The 27,819-nt window shown below is 44.3% G+C and overlaps 1 protein-coding gene and 1 long non-coding RNA gene across 2 annotated transcripts in view; one reads left to right on the top strand and one right to left on the bottom strand.

Annotated features, from left to right (window-relative positions):
- Window positions 1–19,243, bottom strand: part of EVPL (envoplakin) — a 52,273-nt gene extending 33,030 nt beyond the window's left edge. Inside the window, 9 exon segments of the mRNA XM_044296811.1 lie at window positions 153–248; window positions 1,621–1,728; window positions 2,332–2,493; window positions 3,170–3,208; window positions 4,198–4,320; window positions 5,118–5,241; window positions 5,410–5,564; window positions 6,424–6,523; window positions 19,018–19,243. Of these exon segments, the coding sequence (XP_044152746.1) occupies window positions 153–248; window positions 1,621–1,728; window positions 2,332–2,493; window positions 3,170–3,208; window positions 4,198–4,320; window positions 5,118–5,241; window positions 5,410–5,564; window positions 6,424–6,523; window positions 19,018–19,106 (996 nt within the window). The 5' untranslated portion in view covers window positions 19,107–19,243.
- Window positions 1–27,496, top strand: part of LOC122940264 — a 48,416-nt gene extending 20,920 nt beyond the window's left edge. Inside the window, exons 2-3 of the long non-coding RNA XR_006390257.1 lie at window positions 9,521–9,609; window positions 26,617–27,496. This is a non-coding gene — a long non-coding RNA (uncharacterized LOC122940264). The remainder of the gene's footprint in view (window positions 1–9,520; window positions 9,610–26,616) is intronic.
- Window positions 27,497–27,819: the final 323 nt, after the last annotated feature.

Raw genomic sequence — 27,819 nt, 5'->3', positions numbered from 1 at the left:
GATGGTTGTCCAATCCTGACAAAATCTTCGGGTTCAGCCGACCTTCGTCTAATGTGTGTGGCCATCTCGTGACCATGTTGTTTCTAAACAAAGTTCTCCCACGGAAGTGAAATAAAAATCTCAGCATCGACAGTAGCAGTGACACCCTTTACCTTCTTGTAGTCCTCTGCATTCTTGAGATGGTTCTCCTGACAGATGCACAAGTTCAGAAAGTTCTGCCAGTCTCCTTTCAGTGCTTCATCGTGGGCCTGAGACACACAGTAATAATATATAGTTAATGGACAGTTAGGAACGCAGTAAATAATACTATAAATACCTTTTTTAGTTAAAATATATATTTTAAAAGGCTCTGCATTGCGTAGTCTTGAGTTGAGGGGACAGGTGGTGGTGTCACAACCTCTATTGACCTTTTCCATAAAGGGGTATTACCATCTGGGACACCTATGGCATATCAATAGGATATGCAATAAGTGTTAGATAGGTGTGGGTCCCAACTCTTGGACCCGATCCTATATCAAAATCGGGGCCCCAAAGTGAAGGGATAGCAAACCATGCATACACTGCATCCTCTCCATTCACTGCTATGGAACCTTTGAAGATAGGCGATTGAGTATGGTCAACTATTTTCAGAAGCCCCATAGCAGTCAATTGAGAGCAAGCGCAGGCACCCCCTCCATTCACCACTGTGGGCCAGTGCTTGCCTATTTTTGGAAGTCCCATAGCAGTGAATAGAGGGTTGCCACATATGAGTGGCTTGTTCTCTCTTAAAATCTGGGACCCCGTTCCGGAGACAGGAGCAGGTCCCAGAGGTGGGACCCACAGGCCGCACCTATCTGATATTGTACAATTAGAGCAATACTCCATGGCCTGCAAATGCTTAAAAAATTGATCTTATACTCATCTCGTTGATGCCCTGCTGTTCCAGCGTTAACCAAGTCTGCTTCTCGACACAGGAGGAAATGGTTGGGAATGCTGCTCATCCTATCCCTGGCTGAGGCAGGTAATCACTGCAGCCAGTGGTTGGCTTAGCGGCATTCCTAGCCGTTTCCTTAGTAGGAAGTGGAGTGCAGCGGGGACCAGGGCACCATTGGAACATCATTGGTGGGTTTTCTTTTTTTTTAAACTAATTTCACACTAGTGAGCATTGTTCAATGACTGGACAGAGCACACATAAAGTGCTTTGCCTAATCATATTGAAAACAGTCTGGCTCATCATGTTCCGCTTTCCATCAGAGACACGTCATGCTTCTACCCTGTACAACCAGGGAATCAAACACCGCTCCAGGAGATGCAGCCGACACATGGTGTTTTCCGGACCAAACACAGTCATGTGCGTGCAGTCTTATTCTGATTGACAGATTTGGAGTCCAGAAGGAATTCCCCCCCCCCCCCCCTTCCTAATATGACTGAAATTGTCTTCTATCTCATGGGGTTTTATCTACTTTCTACTGGATCAACAATGCAGGAGAATAGATTGTATTAGGTGGTCTTTTTCAACTTCGCAATGTTACTGTTCTTTAAATGTGTCTGTACATGCTCAGATAATGGTGCAAATCTGCACGAGGACCTGGAATAAAAGGTGCAAAAGACCAAAGGGGCTGTGAAAATTTAGTGGCTCACCTGGATACAGCTGGCGGCGGGATGTTTGAGCTCTACCAGTCTGTCTCCATCATCCAGCAGGTTGTTCACCGTCTCCTCCTGGGGCAGCAAATCCTCTGCCTTAAAACGCTGCAATGATGAGAATTGTACTTCAGTTTATAGTCCTACTGAAAAAAAACACTGGAGCTTCTCAAATGATTTGGAAGAACCCCATATTTAAAAATGATGATTTGTAGTACCTTAAAAATGAATGAGGTTTTCCAGGAACCCAGTATTGATGATCTAACTTCAGTATAGGATATCAATCATCAGATCAATGGGGCTCTGACTCCCGGGACCCCCATCAATCAACGGTTTGAAAAGAACGCAGAGCTAGGACATCCTCCTCACAGCTTACCAAGCATAACATCATACATTGGATAGCGGCTGTGCTTTGTATTGCAGCCTGGCCCATTCATTTGAATGGGATTGAGATGCACATAGGCCATGTGACCAATGAACATGACGTCGCTGGCTTAGGAGGAGGTCGTAGTGCTGACCATAGAGCCATGGCATCTTCAAACCGCTGATCGGCAGGGGTGCTGGGCGGAGGAATCCAACCATCCCTATCTTCCATTAGTCTTTATATAAGGTTTAATAACCATATCATGAGGCATCATGCATGTAGACAGTACTGTATATATCTATACCTTTGTTAGTGTAAAGGAGCCTGAACTATGGAGAGCTGCTCACCTCATATTGCCTGCGGGTGCTAGGCAGATCAGTGATTTGATCACTCCAATTCTGTTTCATAATCTTATTCTGTTCATCGTTAAGGTAGAGCAGCTCCTTTGTGGATCCGTGCAGGTGGTTGTACAAGCTTCCCAGGTGCCTGCCCCGCCATGCTGAATCTTCCTGTGAACAGCAATAATGCAAAACGTCATCCCAGATGAATATCCAACCCTCAATGTTATTTTTATTTTTTTTGTTCATTTCATCTAAATGGGTTGAAAATTCTGTGCAGTGAAGCTCAGTTTTTCTGATATAGAGCACCAAATCTTTTGAATAGACATAGTTTTTGACATAGACATGTTGATTACCTGCAGCCACCACTAGAGGGAGCTTACCGCATATTATTAGAGCTCAGTAGGCAGTAAGCTCCCAAGCTCCCTCTAGTGTTGGCCGCAGGTAGTCAGCATGTGATCATTTCTACACAGTGGATTTTGAGCTATGCACCAGAAAAACTGAGCTTCATTCGCTGCAAAAAAATATAAAATATTTACAGGCACAACAATTTTTAACCTAGCAGAGTTAAAAAGTGTACAATCAAGTTGCATTTTTGTGCACCAAGATGTGTGAGAGTGATCAATAGTTTTATCTAAATGTCAAATGATTCATGATGTAATTTCTTGGTAACTATGTTTTAATTATCCTCACATCACAAATTATGGGGGTTATTGGACCATCTGGACAATATATTTATACATATGGAGCGATCATTTGTTATAAGGACCTTAACTGTGTCTAATAAAGTGTTGGCATATGGCAGATATAAGTCTGAATGATTTGTAGTAGTGTTGGTGTCACTTACCTGCAGGCTGCGATACTGGTTCTTAACAGCAGATTGATCCTGAAAGATCAATGAACATAAAGGGCTGTTAATTCACAGCAAAAAAACACAATATGGATTATAGGTCTTCGAGTCTCTTATTCTCTACAGGTTTCAAGCTAGTTTCTGCCTTCTTCAATAGACATATTATAAGCGCTGATTATCGTGATGCTCATATTTCCATCACTGATGTAGCCATCCATCAGTTCTACAGACCTGAATTACCCAAGCTACCACCACACGCCTCGCCCCATGACTCCCTGGGTGGGAAGAGTTAAGGTGGCCATTTACATTAGTCTAAAGTTGATTAAAACAGACGATTTGAACCAAAACAAACGTTTGGCAGGTGAAATTTAACTACGAACGATCCTTTAATTCAATGACAGACCATTATTTAGAAAAGAAGTCACCCGTGTTTAATATTTTCGAGCAATATTCAGACAAAAGATCATTCAATCAAAGAAAGATTGTTTGTGAACGGAAGATCTTCTTTTGAAAAAAGGTTCCCAAAAAGATCATTTGTCTATCACTCGTCTTCATTGAACTTGTAGGCAGTTTGGACAATTGTAACAGCCAATATGGAGTAAAGTGTGTATGGCCGTGTCTGCGAAAGGAACGTTCACCAGATGATTGTTTATTCAACTGCTGTTCAACCATCAGCCAACATCTATCTAATATGTATGACCAGCTTAAGTCAATTATTGCTTCCCTTCATCCTCCTAAATGGTAGAATGATCAAAGAGAATCAGAGGACCTGATGATGGTATCCTCCTGGTACAACGCCAAAACATAGCCTGCCAGCTGAATGACTACGGCGTGTTTTTCCACTGTTAATATCGTTGACACATCTATTAGATATGTCATCAGGGTCCTATTGGTGAGGATCCAGCCACTAGAACTGATGATACTCTAGAACTATAAAGCATCCTCAAGTTTTTTAAGTAATACTGTTGCCATCACTGCCAAGCTGGATTCATATTCTGTATTAGGCAACAATTAGAAAAACCTACCTGAGGGAGGTTACGTATTTCTGTCCCGTACTCGTCAATCTCTCTCTGCAGAACGTTGTGTTCTGCCATTTGACGTTCCACATCTGCCAGGCTTGGTCCATATGAAGCATTGTCTATTTCTTTCTGGAAAAAGCATAAAATGACCATGAAGAATGCAGTAATGAGTATGGTTATGTATAATTCACATAGGTATCTCATCTAGTGCTTCACACATAGAAGGACAATTCCACAATTAATGGCTTCATGTTTTCCCCACACAGCCAATCTCATACCATCTCCTGTCACCTTTTTCAATTTTCTGTTTCCTAGACCCTGAGTCATCATACATGTTTTACATGCCCTTATCCCACTAGACTACAGTAAAATCTTCCAACTCCACTGCTGGTTACTCCACCTCTCCCCTAGTTCCTCTGCCTCTCTTCTCTGCCGATCTCTTCACTGACTACCCATCGCCTGGTAAATTCATTTCAGAATCCTGACAATGACATCCAAGGCCACCCACATCTGCCCTAATCTCTTCATGACTACAAGTTCTCTTTGGTCCTTGCAAGACCTTCTTCTCTGCTCTTCTCTTGTCTTCTCCTTCTGAAACCCTCCATCAACTGTTTGAAGGTGCCCCATGGCTACAGTGAGCCCTGCAGTCTTCTTTGGGCCCATGACAGGACATTCATTAGTCACATTGCCTTTGTGCAGCTTGTTCCCATTCAAGTGAATGGGACTGAGCCACATCATCAAGCACAGCCACTATCGCATGTACTGCGCTATGCCTAGTATACAATAAAAAAGATGCATGGCTTACCTGAGCACCACAGCCCTTTCAAACAGCTCATCGACAAGGTATCGGGAGTCGGACCCCCAACCAATCTGATGTTAAAGCCCTGGAAACCCCTTTAATGGCCGTATAAAATATATAAATGTACCTTTTTGCTACTTAGGATCTGTGGCCAGTTGACTTTCGGCTCAGCAGGTAAGATATTATAATTCTCGTACACCTCTCTGTATTCTGCACACTCAGCTGTAAGTCGTTCATGGAGCTGGCGGATGCTGGAGACAAAGAGTAAGAAGAAAAGATCACTGTGGGATCTGCACAGGGCACAAGCTCCATAGGCAAATGCTGTCATACATAATGGACATTTTCCATCCTTTCCAACAAAGTCCACATGTTCTCCCAGCATCTGACCCTCCGCACTACGTCGCCTTTGTCTTACTTACTCCTTCTCTATCTCCTCGGCTTGCGGGTGCCCATATTTTTTTGCTTTGTCCACATCAAAGAAAAGATCTTTCAGCAGAAGGTCAGAGTCCTTTAGGGTCTTTGCATTCTCTTGCTGATGCTCAAATGACTTCTTCACGGCATAATTACTGGCATCCTACCGAGAAGCAGAAGAAATATTATGGATTTAAGAGATTGCACCATAATGAATGACCGACTGAGTTTCAAACACAATGTCAGACATGTCCCATTGACAGGTGAGAAAGTTATATGTGGTTGTTAACTTATTCATGCATTTCCACAGGATAGGGCAGAATTGTTTGATCGCTTGGGGCCCAAACACTGGGACCTCCAGTGGTTAGGAGAACAGGGGTGCAAAAGTGCCGATGAGAATGGAGCAGTGGTGTGCATGCGTGCCTTTGGCTCCATTCACGCCTGTGAGACTTCTGAATGCAGCGCTCACAGCAGTGTCATAGAAGTGAATGGAGCAATGGACACAGATGCACACTACCACTCCATTCTCATCGGCCAGTTTGGTGGCACTTTTGCATCCTCTGATCATTGGGGTCCCAGCAGTTGGATCCCCAGTGATCAAACAGTTATCCACAATTGTTTACCCTATAGAACAAAATGGGTGTTAAAATTAAAACTGCCCCATCATTTTCTCCCCTGTCATTGGCCATCTGGGGAGAGTTGGGATGTCTCCATGTACAGTAGATAGTGGTCCAGGCCCACTAATATCGCTAGATTTGTCCGATATAAATCTAATGTATGTGGTCAGCTGAAAAAAACATTCTTACCAGCCACTTAAATACAATGGTACAAGCCTACAAGACAGAAGATGTGTTCCCAACACATGAGAATTGGAGGGGGCCCAGAGCTAGTCTAAGTCCAGTCAAGTTGCTTGGCTAATGGACATTTCTCCGAAACTGATTTCCAATAACATGATTATGAAGCAGAATTATAAACCACAGGGGATGACAGTGATCGGGGAGTTTCGGTAGTGGTGTCCCTACCTGCTTTAGTTTCTGGTGAGTCTCCAAGATATTTCTTTCAACTTGATCTGCATTTTTCTGCATACGGGAGATCAGCAAAGCCAGTTCATTGGCAGTCGCCCTACAGGAGAGGGAAAGGTCACAGTTAAATATTAAACATATAAAGTTGAGTGATAAAGTATTTGAAGGGACTGGGCACAATTCCTTGTAGGGCTAGCTCAGCTGAATATATTGATACCTTTCACTTAGTCATCCATTGCTTCATTCTGAGTAAAAAGTGCTTTTTATCCATATGCAAAGGTAAAGTTAAGTGCACTGAGGGCGGGCCAGAGCCACTCTGTGCACTCTGCCAGCACCTCCCTCTCCTTCCTCATGGACAGGGTCAGAAGAGATGACTATGTAGGAACCTGCTCCTATCAATCAAGAAGGAGAGGAAGGGGCAGGCAAAGGAAGCATGAGGAGCAAGGGTGCACAGAGTGGCTTGGGCCGACCCTTAGTGCACTTAACTGCTTATATGCATACAGAATAAAAGGTACCATTGCATTCAGCTGAGCTAGATATGTACCAGTAAATGTCCTGAAGACAGATTCCCTTTGAAGGAAGCCAACACATATTTAAAGGGTTATTTCAATCCTACACCTTCACATTATGACATCTCGACATAAATGCCTGATAACTCAAGTCCCAACTCTGGGACCCTCGCCTGTAGGAAGCAGGGTTTGGCTCTTTCCATGATTCGTATTGACTTCAACGGAGTGCAAAAAAAAAAAAAAAATCAGCCTGCCAGACCAAACGGCAAATCAGGACGATATGTTACAAAAACCAAACACGTATAGTAGTACAGTAGAGTTGTGAGAAGCACTGGACCGATCATGCACGCATAATTTCAGCTCACAACGGGTGAAAAAATTCAACCTGGTACATTATACTTTTGGCAGACAGTAGTCGGCCATAAACATGATTGGATAAAAGGTTGAAAATTAGCCATAGCTGACATTTATCCTACTTGTATAGCGAGTTCAAAAGATGTCGGGTGACAGGTACTAATGGCAACCATCATATTGGTGATGGAGGTCTACAAACTCTATAACACTAGATCGTTATACTGTTTATTCTGCCTGTTCACTGTCCTCAAAATGTTTAGTCTTTGAGATATATTCTAGGCCTGTGATGGCTAACCTCCGGCGCTCCAGCTGTGGTAAAACTACGACTCCCAAGATCTATAGGTGCTTGGCTGTTGTCAGAACTTCATAGAAATGAATGAAGCGTGCTGGGAGTTGTAGTTTCACCACAACTGGAGTGCCGGAGGTTAGCCATCACTGTCTAGGGTATCCTTCCCAACACAGCTGCAGAAGTATTATATTAGTGATCCTCAAATTTTAGCTATTTTCTGACATGTGGTACATAGCTATGAGCTAGGGTGGTAGAAGAATGGGGCCAGCACTTTCTCCTTTATGTTTTAGCAAGAAGTTCTCCTTATCTCCGAGCCACTGCCGGTTGTGCAGATGCTACATGTGGGCATTACTGCCCCATTGATTCATATGTTAATGATTTCAACATTAGCTTAGAGATACCCAGATCTACAAGCTCGAAAGACAAAGGTCATGGTTCTGCCAACAAGTGACAGTCCCAGCTCACACACCCTATACTATGTTGTGTCACATATCAGAAGGTTTTTAAAACCAATTGTTCATGTTAAAGGAGTTGGGCCATGACCAACATTTATCCTGTGGGTAGGTGATAAGTATATGATTGCTGGATGTCTGAACACTGGGGGGGTATGCTTAACAACAGCCACATGGACCTCGGAACCTGTAGACTTAAGATGACTCTTTGACTTCTATAGGATAATATTGTGGGCATGCTCTGTAACCTGTACAGAGGTCATTGTGCAGGGGGGGAGAGGAAGTAAGCTGTCATGGAGCAGCAGTCCATTGGGTGATATATTCAGTACAGTGGAGCTCATGGTAGAGTGGACTTGACTTCTATTGGGAAAATGTTGCGAGCGTGGTCTGTGACCTGTACAGACGCCATTGTCACTATTACCTATTGTGAATGTGGATCCCCTGTGTTATCTGTATACATAGGTGTTAACCATCATTTTAATCCTATCTGTGATAATAATAAGATGACTGCTGAGAAGTGATCTGTACAGCACAGGAGTGTCATTGAATTGTGAGACACAGTGCTGAGTGTGAAAACAGCAAGACTTCAGTAGGATTTAAAAATATAGATTGTGACATGGAAAATTAGAAGAAAAATGTTTTAAGAAATGGATTGAAACTATAGCCTATTTTCTGATCATACATTCCCTACGGTGACTGAATAGAAGTGTGTGCAGAGTAAAGAGATTGTGACAGTATCACCACATCCTTCCACAGATATGGATATATTCATCACATCTCACCTTCCAAAAAATACCAAAGTTTTGTCAAGTTTGTCCTATTGTGAACATACCCTAAAGTTTGTACCCCCCATCTCCCCCCAAAAATTAATTCATGGGTTCATGTTGGATGCCTCTAAACTATTTTCATCCAATCTTGTTTTTATGTTCTTGTTACAGTCAAATCGCAGGTTAGTGGTAAATGCCACTGTCTATGCCGCTGTCTGGGCACACATCTGATCTGCCTTCCCACTGTTTTCCCCTTTTTTTCTGGATCCATCCATATTGAAAGCAGATTTGACAAGGCTTAGTACATTTGAAAAACAGCTCACTCACTTCACTTGTCTTCATCTGCATGGTGCACCCTATGCCAATGGAGAAGAGTCTGTGTGGGGGCAGATGGGTTTGCTACGGGCTGATTTGGGACCCAAAACCCCAGTTCCATAACAGTTCAGTGGCCCCAATCTAAATTCCTTTTGAGGAGACAAAGCATAACTAGTGATGTCAGCCGAGCCACGTGTAGCCATCTGTAGACAGCTGTTTCGGAGTTCTTGCTCCTTGTCAGTACAGAGCAGGACACTGGTAAGGCATCTCACCCAACCAACATGTACAAGTTTACTGCCATAGAGAGAGGGTAATAAAGAATGGCAGCCACCCCTGGCATCCCTTATTACCAAGAGAACAAAAGGAATCTTAAAATCTGACACGCCCCATCTTTGTTTTACTCAACTGCAGATGTCGGGGGGCAGCTGCCAGCTTTACTTGTTCAACACGAGAAGGAAGGATGGGCGGACGGATTATGTATGTATGTTACAAGTTACATGGTATGTGACATTCATGAATCATTGCTGCTTTGTGCATGTCATATGGACACCTGAAGGTAATAGTTGTGTAAGTGTCACATCCTCGCCCATAGGTAATGCAAGTTTAACATCTTCAGATGCTCATAATGAGACCAGTGCTACATTGTCAGCCTAGAAATTTGCATTATTGCTGTAAATAGTAATAGTACTAGTATATTGTATGTCCTTTTCAGATGAATACAATTCGGTAGTTTCATGGAGCACCAGTGAACAGTGATGTTCCTAGTAGACCACCATAGAGTCAGGATCCACTCAGATGAACTTCAGTTTTCTTCTGCTCTACTAATGATAGGCTTACTTTTTAATACCATTGGATAGATAATAGCATCCACTGAAGAAACGGGGAGCACCATGGCACCCCAGAGCTCAACTTGTTTGACAGTCCCTACTCGAACACCCTATCCCGTGTTCTGTCTCATATCAGACGATTATTAAAACCACGTGTTCATGTTAAAGGGGTTGGTCTGTGACCAACATTTATCCTGTGGATAAGTGATAAGTGTAGGATTGTTGGGTGTCTGAATACTGGGAGGTATGCTTAACAACAGCCACATGGACATAGGAACCTGTAGACTTAGGTTGACTCATTGACTTCTATAGGATAATGTTGTGGGTGTGCTCTGTGACCATTACAAAGGTCATTGTGCAGGGAGGGAGGAGGTAAGCTGTCATGGAGCACCAGTCCATTGGGTGAGAAATTCATTACAGTGGAGTTCATAGTAGACCACCATAGAGTTAGGATCCACTTAGATGAACTTCAATTTCCTTCAGCTCTACTAACAATAAGCTTACTTTTTAATAGCATCCCACAAACGGGGAGTACCGTGGCACCCCAGAGCTCAACCTGTTAGACAGTCCCAACTCAGACACCCTATGCTATGTTCTGTCTCATACTAGATGATTATTAAAACCAACTGTTCATGTTAAAGGGGTTGGTCCATGACCAACATTTATCCTGTGGATAGGTGATAAGTGTAGGATTGCTGGGTGTCTGAACACTGGGAGGTATGCTGAACAACAGCTATATGGACATAGGAACCTGTAGACTTAAGTTGACTCATTGACTTCTATTGGATAATGTTGTGGGCATGCTCTGTGACCATTCCAGAGGTCATTGTGCAGGGAGGGAGGCGGTAAGCTGTCATGGAGCACCAGTCCATTGGGTGAGAGATTAATTACAGTCAGTGGAGTTCATGGTAGACCACCATAGAGTCAGGATCCACTCAGATGAACTTTAATTTTCTTCAGCTCTTCTAACGATAAGCTTACTTTTTAATACCATCAGATAGATAATAGCATCATCTGAAGAAACACAGAGCACAGTGGCACCTGAGAGTTCAACCTGTTTGACAGTCCTAACTCCGACACCCTATGCTATGTTCTGTTGCAGACAACGTAAGTCATGACATGCATCTAGAAGAGTAACAAAGCCCTCAGCCAAATCTTGGGCCGCACCACAATTCCTGCCTATAGTGTACACAAGAATGCTGACGGGTAAGAAGCTCTGGGGAGCCGTGCCGCTACGACATGTTTGTTGTGGCCAGTAGTGCAGAAGGGTGTGACCACAGGCTGGGTGACTGACTGTCAAACTGGATGATACTGATTTAGTGGTTCAAAGGACAAGCCTAGAAGCCACACCCTAGTCTGTACAATGCAACACACTATGCGTTTACCAAGCCAATTTTTATTCCTGCATAGAGCTGTAATGATTTGATACCCAGAATCATTTGCCTTTCGTTAAGGGGTTTAAATAAGGCTACCTTAATAGTTGGTGCTGCCCTAGAAGCTATCTCAGGTGGCGACCACCGCCAGCAACTCCATTAGTGCTAAAAAATCGCAAAACGCGGATCCGTACAACTTGGATACCGCCCGAGAGCCTGCCGCCATTTCTTTTTTACTCCCACAGAAATGTCCGATCCTTGTCGGGAAAATGGACAAAAATAGAGCATGTTCTATTTTTTTTGCGGGGATGCGGAATGGATGGATATGGAGCGCTGTGCGCATCTTTTGCTTGTCCATTGAGATGAATGGGTTCGCATCTGATCCGCAAAAAATGTGGATAGGACGTGGACCAAAACCATGATCGTGTGCATGAGCCCTTATTTAGAGGAATTTGGAGAAATGTGAATTATCTAAATGATGCTGGCTGCAGTAACCTCCGGAAATCCGCTGGGGGAAACTGAAGACAGCCTCATGTTTGGAAATAATACTATATAAAGCCAATAAAAAAGGTTGTCCATCAGGGCCGCTCTTTCCATCACCCTGCAATGCGCCAGTCATTTTCATATAGGTGCAGACGAAGTACTTGTTTTTTTTGTCCTGACAGAGACTTGGCGATGCGCTGCTCATGCGCTGGTGTAGAAATGATTGGATCATGCAGAGTCGGACTGGCCCATCAGAGTACCAGAGCATCCTCCAGCAGGTCCAGGTTCTGATACCATAGTGGGCCTAAATGGCCCCCAAAGATCAATTGCCTTTTGAGCCAATCACCTGCCTTCTGTTTTTTTTTTTTTTTCTTAGATTCAAAACCTCTTAGACGTTATTGATTATATAGGGGTTGAGAGTCAAGAATAGTTTCCTCTGATGGGTGCAAGCAGTCCCACAGAGGTGGACTGGGAAGTTAAATTGGCCTTGAAAAAAAATAACATGGTCCCAAGTTGTAGGTGGGTCCAACTTGACTGAAGGTGGGGCAACACAAGTAAGTGGGGCTTACAATAGTGTAGTGCAGCACATAATACTGCCCCAGCAGAACCAATGGCAATGTCGCCACCCTTGATGCACTACACGCCTCATTTGCATATTGATATAAAGCAGCATTTCTCTGCAGGTTAGCCGCGGATCAGGTAATCAGGTGAGCAATACCTGTTTGGCACTGGGCTTGGCTACATAAGGATGCCGCTGGTGACAGACCCCCTTTAATTAAACCCAAAAAAAACCATAAAACAATATTTACAGTGGAGAAAATAGATTGAAATCGTAAACTGGTCACAGGCCTTATAATGAATGTATAAAAACACTGGCAACATTGGAATGAATAGATCAAATGAATTAAAGGGGTTAGCCCATGAATCCAAAGGATAGGTGATAGATGTTGGATCGCTGAGATCCCCAGTGATCAGAAAAACCCTGAGTCAGCCCACTGCTCCATTCACTTCGATGGGACTGACCTAGACAACGCTCCATCAGTCCCTTAGAAATGAATGCAGAGGAGATCTGAGATGACACTACAGCTCCGTTGAGAGAGGAGACTTGGGGATCCCTTGTTGTCAAGATCGTTGTGGGTCCCAGCAGTCAGACCTCCTGTGATCTGACATTTATCACCTATCCGGTGGGTGGGTGATGAATACTTTTCATGGTACAACCCCTTTAGGCAAAATTGAAAACCAAATTTATCAAAAAGAGATGCACAATTGGAAAAATGTAGTGGTCCTCGGGTCCAAAGACCAGAGAAGTAAAGTTTACGGCACTTCATTATGGCGCCATATAGACATGTTTCAGTTAAAGAAGGCCAGGGCTACACTGGTGGCTCTGGCCGTCATATAGCCAAAGTTCTCAGTGCGGCGTTACCTGCAACGCAACTACAGGAAGTGAATGGAGTCACATTGCACCTGTAAGCTGCTGTGCCCGCGACACAACAGGTGCAAGAAATCCAGAAATCATTATGTAACCCTAGCTGAACCCATCATTCCTTGTGATTTAGGTCAGCCACACCTGAGTTGATGGAAGCCCTTGAACCCAAATTGAACAGACTCCAGAGGTCTAGCCTGAAGGTGGCATCGATGGAATAATGCTAAAATTCAGCTTTCCAAACTGATAATCAGAGGTCGAGTCACACGACACTCACAAATATTCTGAATTCCTGGCTGGTTTCTAGCTCAAGGGCTACTTAAGCAAACTTGTTCAGTAGGGGAATCATAAAAGTAATGTAAATATGATGCAAATATTACGTATCCCTTCCGAAAGACAAAAAAAATGCAGTGCCAATAATGGAACATTGATGTGACCTATGACGGCATCAGCCCAAATCTCGCAGGTACTGAGAAGAGTACATAAACACCCTCTTATATTATTGCCCCAACCTTCCTCAGGAATCTGCAGCACACAAACACACCCTAATGAAAAAAAAAAAAAGCTTTAATTGGGGAATAAAGTACAACATTCATGTTATCCGCAAATACCGCCCACATTACCCAAGGCAGTCTGCGGTACACAGTGCTCCCCAGTTGTAGAGCTGAGAATCCCAGCATGCCCAATCCAGACGAAGCTGAAGACTCACAATACAAACGCTAAAAGTAATAGATATATTAAACCAAACCAGTCTAAACTAAAGACAAATTACAAAGGTCATGACCATTACCATGAAACGCACAGCTGCCATTACAAGGGGTTGCACCATAGCACTTGAGCACATGAAATTCCCGATGGGCCACCTGAGCCCCCCTCATGGCCACCGGCTGGATACACAATGATCTGATGCTCTCAGGGTTAATTAATGCTATGTGCTTCAGGTACTCATGCACCTGGCTGGCAGCCGCCTCCTGAATTCAAGTATCGCTATCCTCAGTGGAATACTGCAAAGGGGTGGGGGGCATTATTTTGTGCTGCACAGTGGCATATCGTTTTGCTGGGGCAGTATTATACACTGCACTGTGCTATTTGGCTCTGCAGGGGCAGTATTATATGCTGCACAGTGGCATATTGTTCTGATGGGGCAGTATTATATGCTGCACGGTGGTATTTGGCTCTGCAGGGGCAGTATTATATGTTGCACAGTGGCATATTGTTCTGATAGGGCAGTATTATATGTTGCACAGTGGCATATTGTTCTGATGGGGCAGTATTATATGCTGCACGGTGGTATTTGGCTCTGCAGGGGCAGTATTATATGTTGCACAGTGGCATATTGTTCTGATAGGGCAGTATTATATGTTGCACAGTGGCATATTGTTCTGATGGGGCAGTATTATATGCTGCACGGTGGTATTTGGCTCTGCAGGGGCAGTATTATATGTTGCACAGTGGCATATTGTTCTGATGGGGCAGTATTATATGTTGCACAGTGGCATATTGTTCTGATAGGGCAGTATTATATGCTGCACTGTGGTATTTGGCTCTGTAGGGGCAGTATTATATGTTGCACAGTGGCATATTGTTCTGATAGGGCAGTATTATATGCTGCACTGTGGTATTTGGCTCTGCAGGGGCAGTGTTTTATGCCTTAATACGGTATTGCTGGCCCTGCCTACTTGTGTTTCCCGCCTTCTGTTTCTTTGGACATGCCTACAACATGGGGCCACTTTTAGGTTTTTTTCCAGGGTCACTTTAACCTCCAGGTCTCCCCCTGGGGTCTGACTCCTGACACCTAGGGTGACCACGTGTCCCGGATCGCCCGGGACAGTCCCGCATTTGGAGAGTCTGTCCCGGGTCCCGGTCACCCTCATTCCGGGACAATGCAGTGTCCCGGAATGACCTGAGCCACCGACCGCTGCTGTTGTGACAGTCAGGGCTGGCGCTTCCATAGAGGCAAGGTGCCGGAGATGAGCGCTTCCATTGTGGAAGCGCTCATCTCCAGTCATCTGTATCGCCGTCCTCAGGACAGCGATACAGATGGCTGTGGAGCAGGGGAGGGAAAGGTGTGTCTCTTCCCCTTCTTCTGATAGGCTGCCGGCCTAGTGCCTGCAGCCTATCAGAGGCCAGCGCAGGCGTCGCGATGACGTCATTGCGTTGCCTGAGCCCTGGGCCGTACAGCGCGGGACACAGGCCAGAAGCGGCCTGCATCACATAGCTGCCAAGGAGGTAAGTATAAGTGTTTTTTTGTTTTGTTAATACTGGTGGCTACTGGCACATGATGGGGGGGGGGGGGGGGGGGCTATGGCTACTGGGACATGATAGGGGGGGCCTTATGGCTACTGGCACATTATAGGGGGGTCTATGGCTACTGGCACATTATAAGGGGGCCCTATGGCTACTGGCACATGATAGGGGGGCCTATGGCTATTGGCATATGTTGATGGGGGGGGGGGCTCAGGCTACTGGCACATTATAGGGGGGTCTATGGCTACTGGCACATTATAGGGGGGCCTATGGCTACTGGCACATAATGGTGGGGGGCTCTGGCTACTGGCACATTATTGGGGGACATCTATGGGGGCACTTCTTACTGGTACATTATTGGTGGGCACTATAGGGGCATCTATTGAGGCCACAAAGAACGGTTATTTATATGGGGGCTCTGTATAGGGGCATTTTATACTGGGACACGTTATGGTGGGTACTATGGGGAAGGTGGGAGAGGAGTACTATGGGGGCACTGAGAAGGGGTATTTTATACTTACAAATTATGGGGGACACTGAGGGCATCTACTGGGGCACTATATATGGGGCATTTTATACTGGTACATTATGGGGGGCACTAGGAGGGAGGGGGAGAGGAGCACTATGGGGGCATTTACTGGGGGCACTATATAGGGGTATTTTATACTGGCACATTATGGGGACATTAGCTCAACTGGGGGCATTTTCTGCACTGTCACATTATAAGAATAATTATTTCTACTGGGGGGCATTATGGTGGGCTTTATTACTCCCCCATGGTATGACCCCCTAGTAGCAGCACCAGCCTCTCCCTGCTCTGCTATCCCTCTGCCCATTCTACAAATCCTTATTATGAAATCTTTCTCATTAGGATAAAACGCAACATCAGCTCCGCCGAGCCCCCGGCCAAAGTGTGGAAGTGGCGTCCGAGATCCCCAAGGGCCAAGCCAAGTAACTGTAAGTTTTCATATGAAATATGTTTGTTATACACATATAGCCTACACTGTGTCACACAATGTACAGTTTCTTCTGTAAAAGTCAAGTGTCATGGGGGGGGCCCTTATTGTTTTTCGCCCCAGGGCCCCTTTTCACCTAGAACCGGCCCTGGTGACAGTCACTTCTTTATACTATGCGATCGCCAAATCAGATAGGACAGTACTATGCGATGCCGATGTGTGTGTGGCTCCTCCACTGCCTTGCTGCGCGGCCGAGTAGCGTGACCGCGACCGTGTGATCTTAGGCCTCGTTCACACTTCAGTGTTTGGTCAGTGATTTCCATCAGTGATTTGTGAGCCAAAACCAGAAGTGGAGCCTCCACAGACATGAGGTAGAAGGGAAAGATCTGCTCCTGTTCTGTGTTTAGAGTTGCACCTGGTTTTGGCTCACAAATCACTGATGGAAATCACTGACCAAACACTGAAGTGTGAACGAGGCCTTAGACTCACGTGACGTCGGCCTGGCCGGGATCTCTACTGTGCCTGTAACTGTGCGGCCGTTATCGGCATTAAAGAGGGCGAAATGTAAGTTTAACTTTGCAATGAATAATGATGTCTGCCTCTTCTTTGGGTTTAGGGCAGCAAAGTAGCCAGTTAATGTGCAGAAATACTGAAAAATGCACAGGCAGATATGTTTTTGCCAGTCTCAAGTATAAGTTTGACGAAATGCACTTGTGAATGTAAGTGTCCCTGAATGGCAGTTAGGAAATATGGTCACCCTACTGACACCCCCAGGTAATAAAAGGGGCAGGGGTGCCACATCCCAGCAAGTGCCACATCCCCTTCATTGTTTATCAGCACAGCTCCAAATTTATAGTAGTGGCTGACCTTGGTACTGCACCTCAGTCCCATTCACTTGAGCTCTAATACCAGGGATAACTCATTTTTAGTGTGCATTCACACGACAGTGCTGTGTTTTGCGGCAATACACCGATGCCGCCTGTGTGTGTACCGCAATTTGCTTAACGGAACGGACGGCCCATTATAGAAATGCCTATTCTTGTCCGAATAGGACATGCTCTATATTTTTGTAGGGGCCGCGGAACAGAATAAATGAATGGGTCCGCACCCATTTAACAAAATTGCAGAACGTATGCAGACCCATTCATGCGGTCATGTGAATGAGCCCTTATTGAAAGGGATTTGTTCAAATGAATCTTAAAGGGTCACTGAGTCCAAAAAGACATTTCAAAAGTTTTGACCCATGGGAGTCTGAATGCTAACGATTAATACTTTTGATATGTTTCTATGAAAAAGATTTTCAAAAACCATTGTATGAAATGTTCTGCAGCTTTCTAATATACTTTGTGTCTCAGTTCCTCAGCATTAGCAAGATCTATGCTTGCTGTCAGGCAATAGAAGCATTCCTGTTTACAACAATGTAGACTTAAAGCCTCTACAGCAGGCGGAAACAACCTCCGGCACTCCAGATGTGGTGAAACTACGACTCCCAGCATGCACACTTGCTTGGCTATTCTTGGAACTCCCATAGAAGTGAACGGAGCATGCTGGGAGTTGTAGTGTCACACCAGCTGGAGTGCCGGGGGTGGACTAACCTCTGTTCTACAGACTGCATACCTCTGAAAGCTGAGATTTTTTTAACACATTGTGTAATAGTTAATGTGAGCTAACGCAGTCTGACTACAGACAGATACATATTACCTCTGTCATCAGGATAGGAGAGCGGCTTGTACTGCTGATCTAGCTCACAGGGGGTTGTTTAGACTAGATGAGATTGTAGCAAACACTCAGCTGTGAGCCAGAATAAATCTGTGCATGATGCACATGGTGAGGAATGGAAAATCCCTTTAAGTGATGCACTGATGCAGTGTATATGATAATTAGGGGGCTATGTGGCATCTGATGAATGATGGCGGTACAATAAGTACAGGGTCCAGGCTCCTCAGACAAGTTGCATAGAGGAGACTGGGTGGGTGTTCCTGCCTTTGATTCATTGTCTACCTGTTGATCTGGTTCTCCATAGCATCCTGTCACCGCCTAATTTCGGTGTCGCCTTTACCGTTCCATTCAGACAACACCCCAATACCGTCCTGAATCACTGCAGTCCGGTGGAATTAACCCCTTGGCTTCAGACAATAGCGCAAGCTCTAGAATCCATCTAGCACCTTTCCATTCTATTTTTGGAAAATGCGGTCTGGCGCAATTCTTTGCGGAACAATTGACATTTTTGAATGATCAAGATGATTCTAAGAGGCATTTAATTTTTTTCCCCCACACTATTATAATATCTAATGTATATGGTTAACTTTTCATTGGAAACATAGCAAAGATGTAGCAGAGCTAAATACATCATCTGTGCACTAAGATGTGATAATGGCAATACGTTTATCCATAGTCCTATATGAAACTGCAGATAACACTTTGCAGTCTCACAATCAGGCCAAGCCAAATAACATATTCAGCTCTGCTACATGAAAATCTTGAATAATAAGAGCTACCACATTCTAAAAGAAGTTAAATGCCTTTGTAAAATTTGGCTTCCTGATTCAAATATTAGGATTACATACATTAGCATAATCCCCCTGCACCCCAGACTCACTTGCTATACTTGGTCGGCGACTTGGTGGGCGACTTGTTAGGTGACTTGGTAGGTGACTTGGTGGGTGACTTGCTTTGTCCCTTGAACATGGTGTCCCTCCCTGTGGTCCTGGAGCCTCTGTCCAAGCGTTCGCTGTACCTGAGAACCTGACAGTGACAAGCCGAGGAGAAAAGTATGTGAGACAGGAGTGTGCAGAAACTGCAGGCTCCTCCCAAAACTTCTAGCCTGGGCGATGGGAGCTGAATGTGTAGGTAACTTGCTAAACCAGTTGTGTAGGACAGAGAGATGTCCCCACCCTGGGAGAGTGTCCCATTTTCAGAGCATACTTGTCAATGCTCTTCATGACAGGTTTAGGAGGGAAGGAGAAGAACTGGAAGTCAAGATGTCAAAAGTGCCTTAGGTTTCTAAAGAGAGTCTAAGGTAAAAGCTGTAGAATATGGCTACCTACCGCACACTTGATTTTTGTTTATATTTGCACCTGACTGTCTTGTGGGCACAGAGGCTTTACCGAGCGATGTTCTCAACCTTCATATAGGTTTCTTCTGGACAGCTTCACTAAAAAACACACAGACGGACAAAGTTCAAGGTGCACAGATTACAGAACCAAGAATTAATCATAAAAAGCTGGCCTCATTAAGGATATTGCTAGGAGATGCCTCTGATGTCCAATTGTTTGGAGTCTGACCACTGTAAACCACACTTAGAAGGACGTAGCAGTGGCTCTAGGAACTGTTCTTGGCCCCTCTTGGCATTGACCATAATTGCCGTCCATGCGACTGTCCAGAAAAAGCAAGTGAAACCAACAGCATTCGAAGTTGGAGAGATGCCAAAGTGTTCTAGTGACCGGCAGGACCCCTGCTGATCAGACACTGGTGACATATCCTAGCAATATATCATCATAAAACCCCTTTAAGATGTCCATTTGGGCAATCCCTGTTGCGATGAAAGTTCCCCTGAGAATGTGCTGATTGGGGAAGGGACCATGTGTTTAATGCCCCCATCCAACATCGGACTGAAGTCTCTTGGGCCCACCAGAGAAAATCATTCTGAGGGCCCACCCTCTGTGTATATAAGACCTTAAGGACCCTGTTTTAAAAGGGGTCCAGTATTGTCAGAGCTTGGGCCAACCGGAGGATCTTCTCCTATGCTGGTGGGCCAGTCTGACCCGGCTCACTTTGAGGCAGTTCTCCATTCTAGGTCATAGAAGGGGTTCTTGGAAGGGACTTCAGTCACTGCAGACAAACCCTTTAATTAAGGATTCTTAATAACGTTCACTTTAAGACATTCGTAACATTAAATGTGAATGGTAAAATGATGACAACAAATCTGCATTGTATTTTAAGGGGTTCTCTCATGAATAATGTAAAACATTTAAAATCAGACATCATATAGTCCATGACAATCTCTTTCTAACAAAGCTAGTACCAGCCCTGTACCTCACATGGATACAGAGATTCTCCATTCTTTTTTTCCAATGCTCTTTTAGAGTTATTTCAAGCTGGCAGCTCAGGGGGCGTGTCCTATCTGCTGCAGCTATCTCCCTATGGTAGCTCAAGGGCATGTCCTTTATCCTGAAGCTCTCCCCCTGTAATTGCCACAGCTTGTAACAGTAGATATAGGTGGTGGCAGCTGTAGGATGGAACTGAGCATGTGCGACAACCTCAACGATGTTACGGAGATGGATGGAGTAATAAGTCAAAGAACAAACAGCAGGTGGCGCTAAATAGATACATTTTAATAAACTAATATACTAAATTTACAAAAGTATTCGGATCCAGGTGCTGGGTTAAAAAATGTAGAATATTTTTTTGGGGCAACTACTTTTAACTGGGATAGCGGGTCCATAAAATATTGTGCCAGACATTGTACCAACCGTACTGCTCCTAAATATAGGACAAGACTGACTTATTACTGCACATAAGAGCTTATAAAAAATAATACCATACAGGACACTAACTGTAGAGACCATCAAATACAGCATAGTGCCCTCCCTGTGTATTGGAAAGCATCTCGTATCGCTGAAGAACAGAACCATCACCAAACGCTACGGGGCGGACGTACAAGTCGGACATTTTTGTACGTGTGGCAATTTGCTCAAAAACTTGCAACTTTTTCAATATTTATGCTTCCCTCCTAACACCCGTGTGCTGTCCGTCTTTTTGCTGACCCATAGAAATGGACGGGTCCCTGTGCGATGCGCAAAATAAATGCAGACCCAAAATACGGTCGTGTGAATGAAGCCTAATCTATAGGCCTTTGCAATGGCTGACTATGGTTGAAACCTTCGGTTAGTGTAGGAAGAGAAGCTCTGAAGCACAAACTGCAGCCCTAACTAGTGAAATAAATAAAGAACAGGAAGATAAATTCCATTATTTGGGCGGAGAGGAGCTTTCGATGAGAGCAAATGGAAACCTTCCCACTGGTTCACTGCATTCTTATCAGTCTTATTCATTCAGGAAACCACGTCCCTCCCCTGTGAAATGACAGGAGTGATAGTTTCAGTATCAGTGTACACTTAATTCAGATCCGTTTGTGATTTTCCAATAGTAATCAAATTTATGGTGTATCATTTTGCATAAAACCTTGTCTGCCCTTTGGCGCTCCCCGTATCAGCTGCATCCCCAGCGGAGTGAACGTCATCTTACCAGGTCGTAGTACAAGGGTCATTGAACCATATGAAGATCAGACTGCGAGCACGCATGACTGGGCGTACATGTAAAGGCATGACAGATCCTGCCGTCTGTGTTTTGATCTGTCACCTTGGATGTGTTCTAGGTGCTCACACATGACATGGGATCTGTATATCCATGAATGAGCTACAATATACAGGTGAAACTCGGAAAATTAGAATATTGTGCAAAGTTGATTTATTTCAGTAATGCAACTTAAAAGGTGAAACTAACATATGAGATAGACTCATTACAGGCAAAGCGAGATATTTCAAGCCTTTATTTGTTACAATTCAGATGATTATGGCTTACAGCTTATGAAACCCCAAAGTCACAATTTTAAGGTCCCCTTTGCTCAGGGGGTATGGAGTAATTAGCTGACTAGAGGGTGACACTGAGCCTAGAATATTAAACCTTTTTGCAAAATTCAAATTTTAAGCTGCATTAATGCAATTCCTTTTAATTCAAATTTTTCGAGTTTCACCTGTATGTGACAACTACTATGGCCATCCAAAACTTGCTCTCTAAAAGGGCTTGTCGAGTCCTATATGGTTAAAGCTTTAGAGGGGTTGTCCAGTTACCTGTGAAGGCCCCTTTAGAGGAGTTATTTGAGAGCAAGAACACATAGTTAGGGGACGGCAGGGCGCAAAACTTAAAAAATAAAGACTTACCTGTCACTAGCACCCCAGAACTAGCACTGAGCTCCCGTTTCCATCACTTCTAGTCCAGTGGGGATCTGAAGTGTGATGTCCGAACTGACCACTGCCAGCCAGTCAAAGGCCTCTGTGGTGACCCATGCAGGAACAGCATGTGACAAAGGTCACCACTAATTACATGCACGTCACCTCTACTGGCCAGACGGTCAAGCGGGGACTGCTACCAACAGAGACAGGGGCTCGCTCTGGACCCGGAGTGCTGGTGACCAGTGAGTCTTTTCTTCAGCCACTTCAAGACTAGGCCATTTGCCCCCTTTCTGACCAGGCCTAATTTTGAAAATCTGACATGTGTCACTTTATGTGGTATAATAACTTTGGAACGCCTTTACTTATCCAAGCCATTCTGAGATTGTTTTCTCGTGACACAATGTACTTCATGTTAATGGTAAATTTGAGTCAATATGTTTTACCTTTATTTATTTAAAAAAATCCAAAAGTTAACGAAAATTTGAAAAAATTCACTGCCAGTTTTATTGGTACTATTTTGGGGTACATATGATTTTTAATTGCTCTATATTATGTTTTTTGTGAGGAAAGATAATCAAAAAATGGCACTGTTTTTATTTTTTACAACATTCATCTGATAGGGTAGATAATGTACTATTTGTATAGATCAGGTTGTTACGGACGCAATGATATCAAATATGTCTACTTTCTTTGTTTTTGTTTGTTTCAGTTTTACATAATAAAGCATTTTTGAAAAAACAATTATGTTTTTGTGTCCCCATTTTCTGACTGTCATATTTTGTTTATTTTTCTGCCAATCGTGCAGGGGCTCGTTTTTTGCCGGAAGAGTTGATGTTTTTATTGGTACCATTTTTGGGTACATATGATTTTTTGATCATTCATTATTTCACTTTATAGGAGAAGGTGACCGAAAAATTGGTTGTTTTAGCACAGTTTTTATTTATTTATTTTTACAGCGTTCACCTGAGTGGTTAAGGGCTCTTTCACATCTGCGTTCTTTTCTTCCGGCATAGAGTTCCATCGTCGGGGCTCTATGCCAGAAGAATCCTGATCCGTTTTATCCTAATGCATTCTGAATGGAGAGAAATCCGTTCAGGATGCATCAGGATGTCTTCAGTTCCGGAACGGAACGATTTTTGGCCGGAGAAAATACCGCAGCATGCTGCGCTTTTTGCTCCGGCCAAAAATCCTGAACACTTGCCGCAAGGCCGGATCCGGAATTAATGCCCATTGAAAGGCATTGATCCAGATCCGGCCTTCGGCGCATTGCCGGATCCGACGTTTAGCTTTTTCTGAATGGTTACCATGGCTGCCGGGACGCTAAAGTCCTGGCAGCCATGGTAAAGTGTAGTGGGGAGCGGGGGAGCAGCATACTTACCGTCCGTGCGGCTCCCGGGGCGCTCCAGAGTGACGTCAGGGCGCCCCAAGCGCATGGATCACGTGATCGCATGGCACGTCATCCATGCGCATGGGGCGCTCTGACGTCACTCTGGAGCGCCCCAGGAGCCGCACGGACTGTAAGTATACCGCTCCCCCGCTCCCCACTACTACTATGGCAACCAGGACTTTAATAGCGTCCTGGCTGCCATAGTAACACTGAAAGCATTTTGAAGACGGATCCGTCTTCAAATGCTTTCAGTACACTTGCGTTTTTCCGGATCCGGCGTGTAATTCCGGTAAGTGGAGTACACTCCGGATCCGGACAACGCAAGTGTGAAAGAGGCCCAAGTCTTGTGACATTTTTATAGAGCAGATCGTTACGGACGTGGCAATACCTAATATGTATACTTTTTCTTATTTATTTAAGTTTTACACAATAATAGCACTTTTGAAACCAAAAAAATGATGTTTTAGTTTCTTCATAGTCTGAGATCCATAGCTTTTTTATTTTTTTAACATTTCTCTTAGTTAGGGTCTCATTTTTTGCAGGATGGGGTGACAGTTTGATTTGTACTATTTAGGGGGCATACACCTTTTTGATCGCTTAGTGTTGCACTTTATGTGATGTTAGGTGACCAAAAATTGCTTTTTTCACGTGAGGGGTTAGGTCATGTGATATTTTTATAGAGCTGGTTGTTACGGATGCGGCAATACCTAATATGTATACTTTTTTATTTATTTCACTTTAACACAATAATAGCATTTTTGAAACAAAAAATGATGTTTTAATGTCTCCATGTTCTGAGAGCTATAGTTTTTTAAATATTTTTTTAGTGATTTTCTTATGTAGAGGCTCATCTTTTTCAGGATGAGGTGACGGTTTTATTGGTACCATTTTGTTGGACATACACCTTTTTAATCACTTGGTGTTGCACTTTTGTGATGTAAGGTGACAAAAATTGCTTTTTTTGACAGTTTTTATTTTTTCTGGAGTTTATCGGATGGGGTGGATCATGTGATATATTTATATGGCCGGCCGTCACGGATGCAGCAATACCAAATATGTCTATTTTATTTATTTTTTTTAAAAAAAAATTCTTATTACTTAATTGGGAATATTTTTATTTACTTTTACATGTGACATTTTTTTTATTTATTTTTTATAAAACACTTAATTTTTCTAGTTTTTTTAGTTTTTATTTTATACTTTGCATCCCCCATAAGGTCATACAAGACCTCTGGGGGACATTTAAATTCCCTTTTTTTTTCCCACTATTGATTTCTCCTGTAACTGGGGCTGATATAGTAGCCCCAGTTACAGGGGAAATACACCACCCAGAGTGGCTGTACAGCACTACACAGTGCTGTACAGCCTTAGTGCAGGGCTGATCGAGGTCTGTGGAAGACCCGACAGCTCCTGCACTCCCCTGGCCCCGGCGATCACATGACCACCGGGTCGGGACAGGAAGCGCATAGTGCTTCCTGATTTGTATAGCGCTGTGTATACAGCGATCTAGAAGGCAGGGACACGAGGAAACTGTCTCTGCTTTCCCTCTGGCGTGCCCTGCATAGCGCTTCCTGATCTGTATACACAGCGCTTGCTGAGCGCTGTATATACAGCGATCTAGAAGGCAGGGAAAACTGGAAACTGTCCCTGCCTTCCCTCTGGGGTGCCCTGCTGTCACTGACAGTGGGCCCCCCACTTGGCAGCTGCATGATTAGTGTGCAGCTGCCATTCTGAATGAACATTTTAGAACATCCATTTAGAGATAAACAACCGCCTATAGGACGTTTATATCCTATGGTGCGGTCATGAAGTGGTTAAAGGAGTTGTCTCAAAAAAAATATATTCTAAAGTTTTCAAACTAGCACCCAGATCTGAATACTTTGCAATTGCATGTAATTAAAAATGTTGTATAGCCACTGAGTTTTTTCTTATTTCTTTGTCCTGCTCACTAAGATGGCCGCACATGCTCATTTTCATCCTTCAACTGCCTCCTGAGTTGTGATAGGTAGAGCATGGACACGCCCCCTTACAGGTGAGGCAATTACCTCAGGCGGTGCGACCCTGGAGACAAGTGGGGGCAGCGGCAGGGCCGAGGGAAATGATCGCTTCCATTGTGGAAGTGCTCGTCTCTCTATATTCAGCTGTATCGCCGCAGAGTTCTGAAATCTACTGAATTACACTGACATAATTCAGTCAGTGTAAAACAGTAGATTCCAGGACTCTCAAGGTCACACAGCCTTATAAATCAGTATAATGCTGTGCAAACCTGTCAGAGGAGGGCAGGCCAGAACAAGACCTCTCACTGATGACACGCAGTGAGTTTCTCCCATTGAACTCACTTGTCTGTGTCTGGTCTTTGTGCTCCTACACAATAGCATGCCCCCTTAGAGCTGGCACATAGTAGAATGCCCCCTTAGAGCTCGCACATAGTAGAATGCCCCCTTAATGTCAATGAAATACAAAGACGCCCCACCGCCCAAAAGAAAGGCAGAAAGGTTCATGGAGTTTTTTTTACAAACCAAAGAGATGTCAGGAGAAAAACATAGTTGGGCAGCACCCTAAGCGCTCAAATTCCCTACAGCGCCACCACAAGGGAAATGTATGTGTGTCATGCAGGACAGGTCCTCCAAAGAGAGAGACGCTCTTTATTACCCCTCTCCACTATGGCCAAGAGATGAGGATCCTGGACAGAGGAGCCACCTCTCTTAATTCCGAATTCTGTAACAGGGTATAATATAATAGATGAAAACCATACTGAAAGCTTTTGTAAGTTTCTCCATATTTTGTAAATTTCCTAATCATTTTCAATTTCTCTCCTTGCTGTCAGTGAATTGAAGTGTTCTTTTTTTTTAATTCAAAGGCTGAAAAACACTCCTGACCAGGTCCTGCTTGTATCGAGGAGCTGAAGACCATAGCAAATCAAGTCACCGTCCATTCTTCTACCTACACCGATACACTGTAACAAACCTGTCACCTGTTAAAAAATGGAAGGCCACTAGAAAACTTGTGCAGAGTCAATTTGTCACCCAGTATGGCACCTTCCCAGACCTTGCCAGCCCCTTGTTTACACTATGGACATAGGTTCAGATAGGAAATCCCATCCCTGCAGAGACACCCGGCCACCATAGTAAGACCTTGGTGGGACTCTAGCCTCGCTCACTCTTTATACCTGAGTCTAGGCGTGGAGCAGAGTTACTGCCCTGCAAGAATCCTCTCTCTCCACCTTCTTTCTCCAGGCCCAGAAAGGAAAACACGCAGGTACGGGAGAATTTGGAAAAAAAATGATTGGTATTTCTTCATAGAGCTGAGAATGGAAGGGGGCAGGACGAGGGTGCGGTGTCTCAGGTGAGGCTCACAGCACAGGAGGCCGGCTAAAAATAAGTGACAGGGAACACCCAGTAGCACTATGAGGCAGTGGATTACCTGGGAGGAAGTGCTGCCTGTATTGTTCCAAAGGGGAAATGGCTGCAGGACCCTCAGCGAGGGACAGAGCGTAACCGAGACTTACAGGGCGGACAGCAGGCAGTGGTTATTGAGAGCAACAGGGCAGGTGTCATATCTATAAGGCAGCCTGCACACATTGCAGATTGCGTGCAGTTTTTATACGCTGATTTTCATGTGAAAAACAGCAGTGTAAGGGTCCGTTCACACGTCTGTAAGTGTTCTGCGGATCCACAAATTGCGTATCCGCAAAACGTGGACACCGGAAATGTGCATTCCGCAATTTGCAGACCGCTCATCGCCGGCACTATAATAGAAAATGCCTAATCTTGTCCGCAATTGCGGACAAGAATAGGACATGTTCTATTTTTTTGGCAGAAACGGAAGCACGGATGCGGAAGACAGCAGACAGCACATTCCGGCCCCATTGAAAATGAATAGGTCTGCACCCGTTCCGCAAAATTGCGGAAGGGATGCGGACCCATTTTGCAGATGACCCTAAGGCCTCATGCACGCGGCCAGATCCTTTTTGGGGGCCGCAAAACACGGATACTGGCTGTGTGCATCCCGCATTTTCCCTTCTGCAGGTCCCGCAGTATGTTTCAAATGCCTATTCTTGTCG

This window comes from Bufo gargarizans, chromosome 6 (genome assembly GCF_014858855.1).
Source record: "Bufo gargarizans isolate SCDJY-AF-19 chromosome 6, ASM1485885v1, whole genome shotgun sequence".
Lineage (NCBI taxonomy): Eukaryota > Metazoa > Chordata > Amphibia > Anura > Bufonidae > Bufo > Bufo gargarizans.
This window is presented reverse-complemented; position numbering and strand designations above follow the sequence as displayed.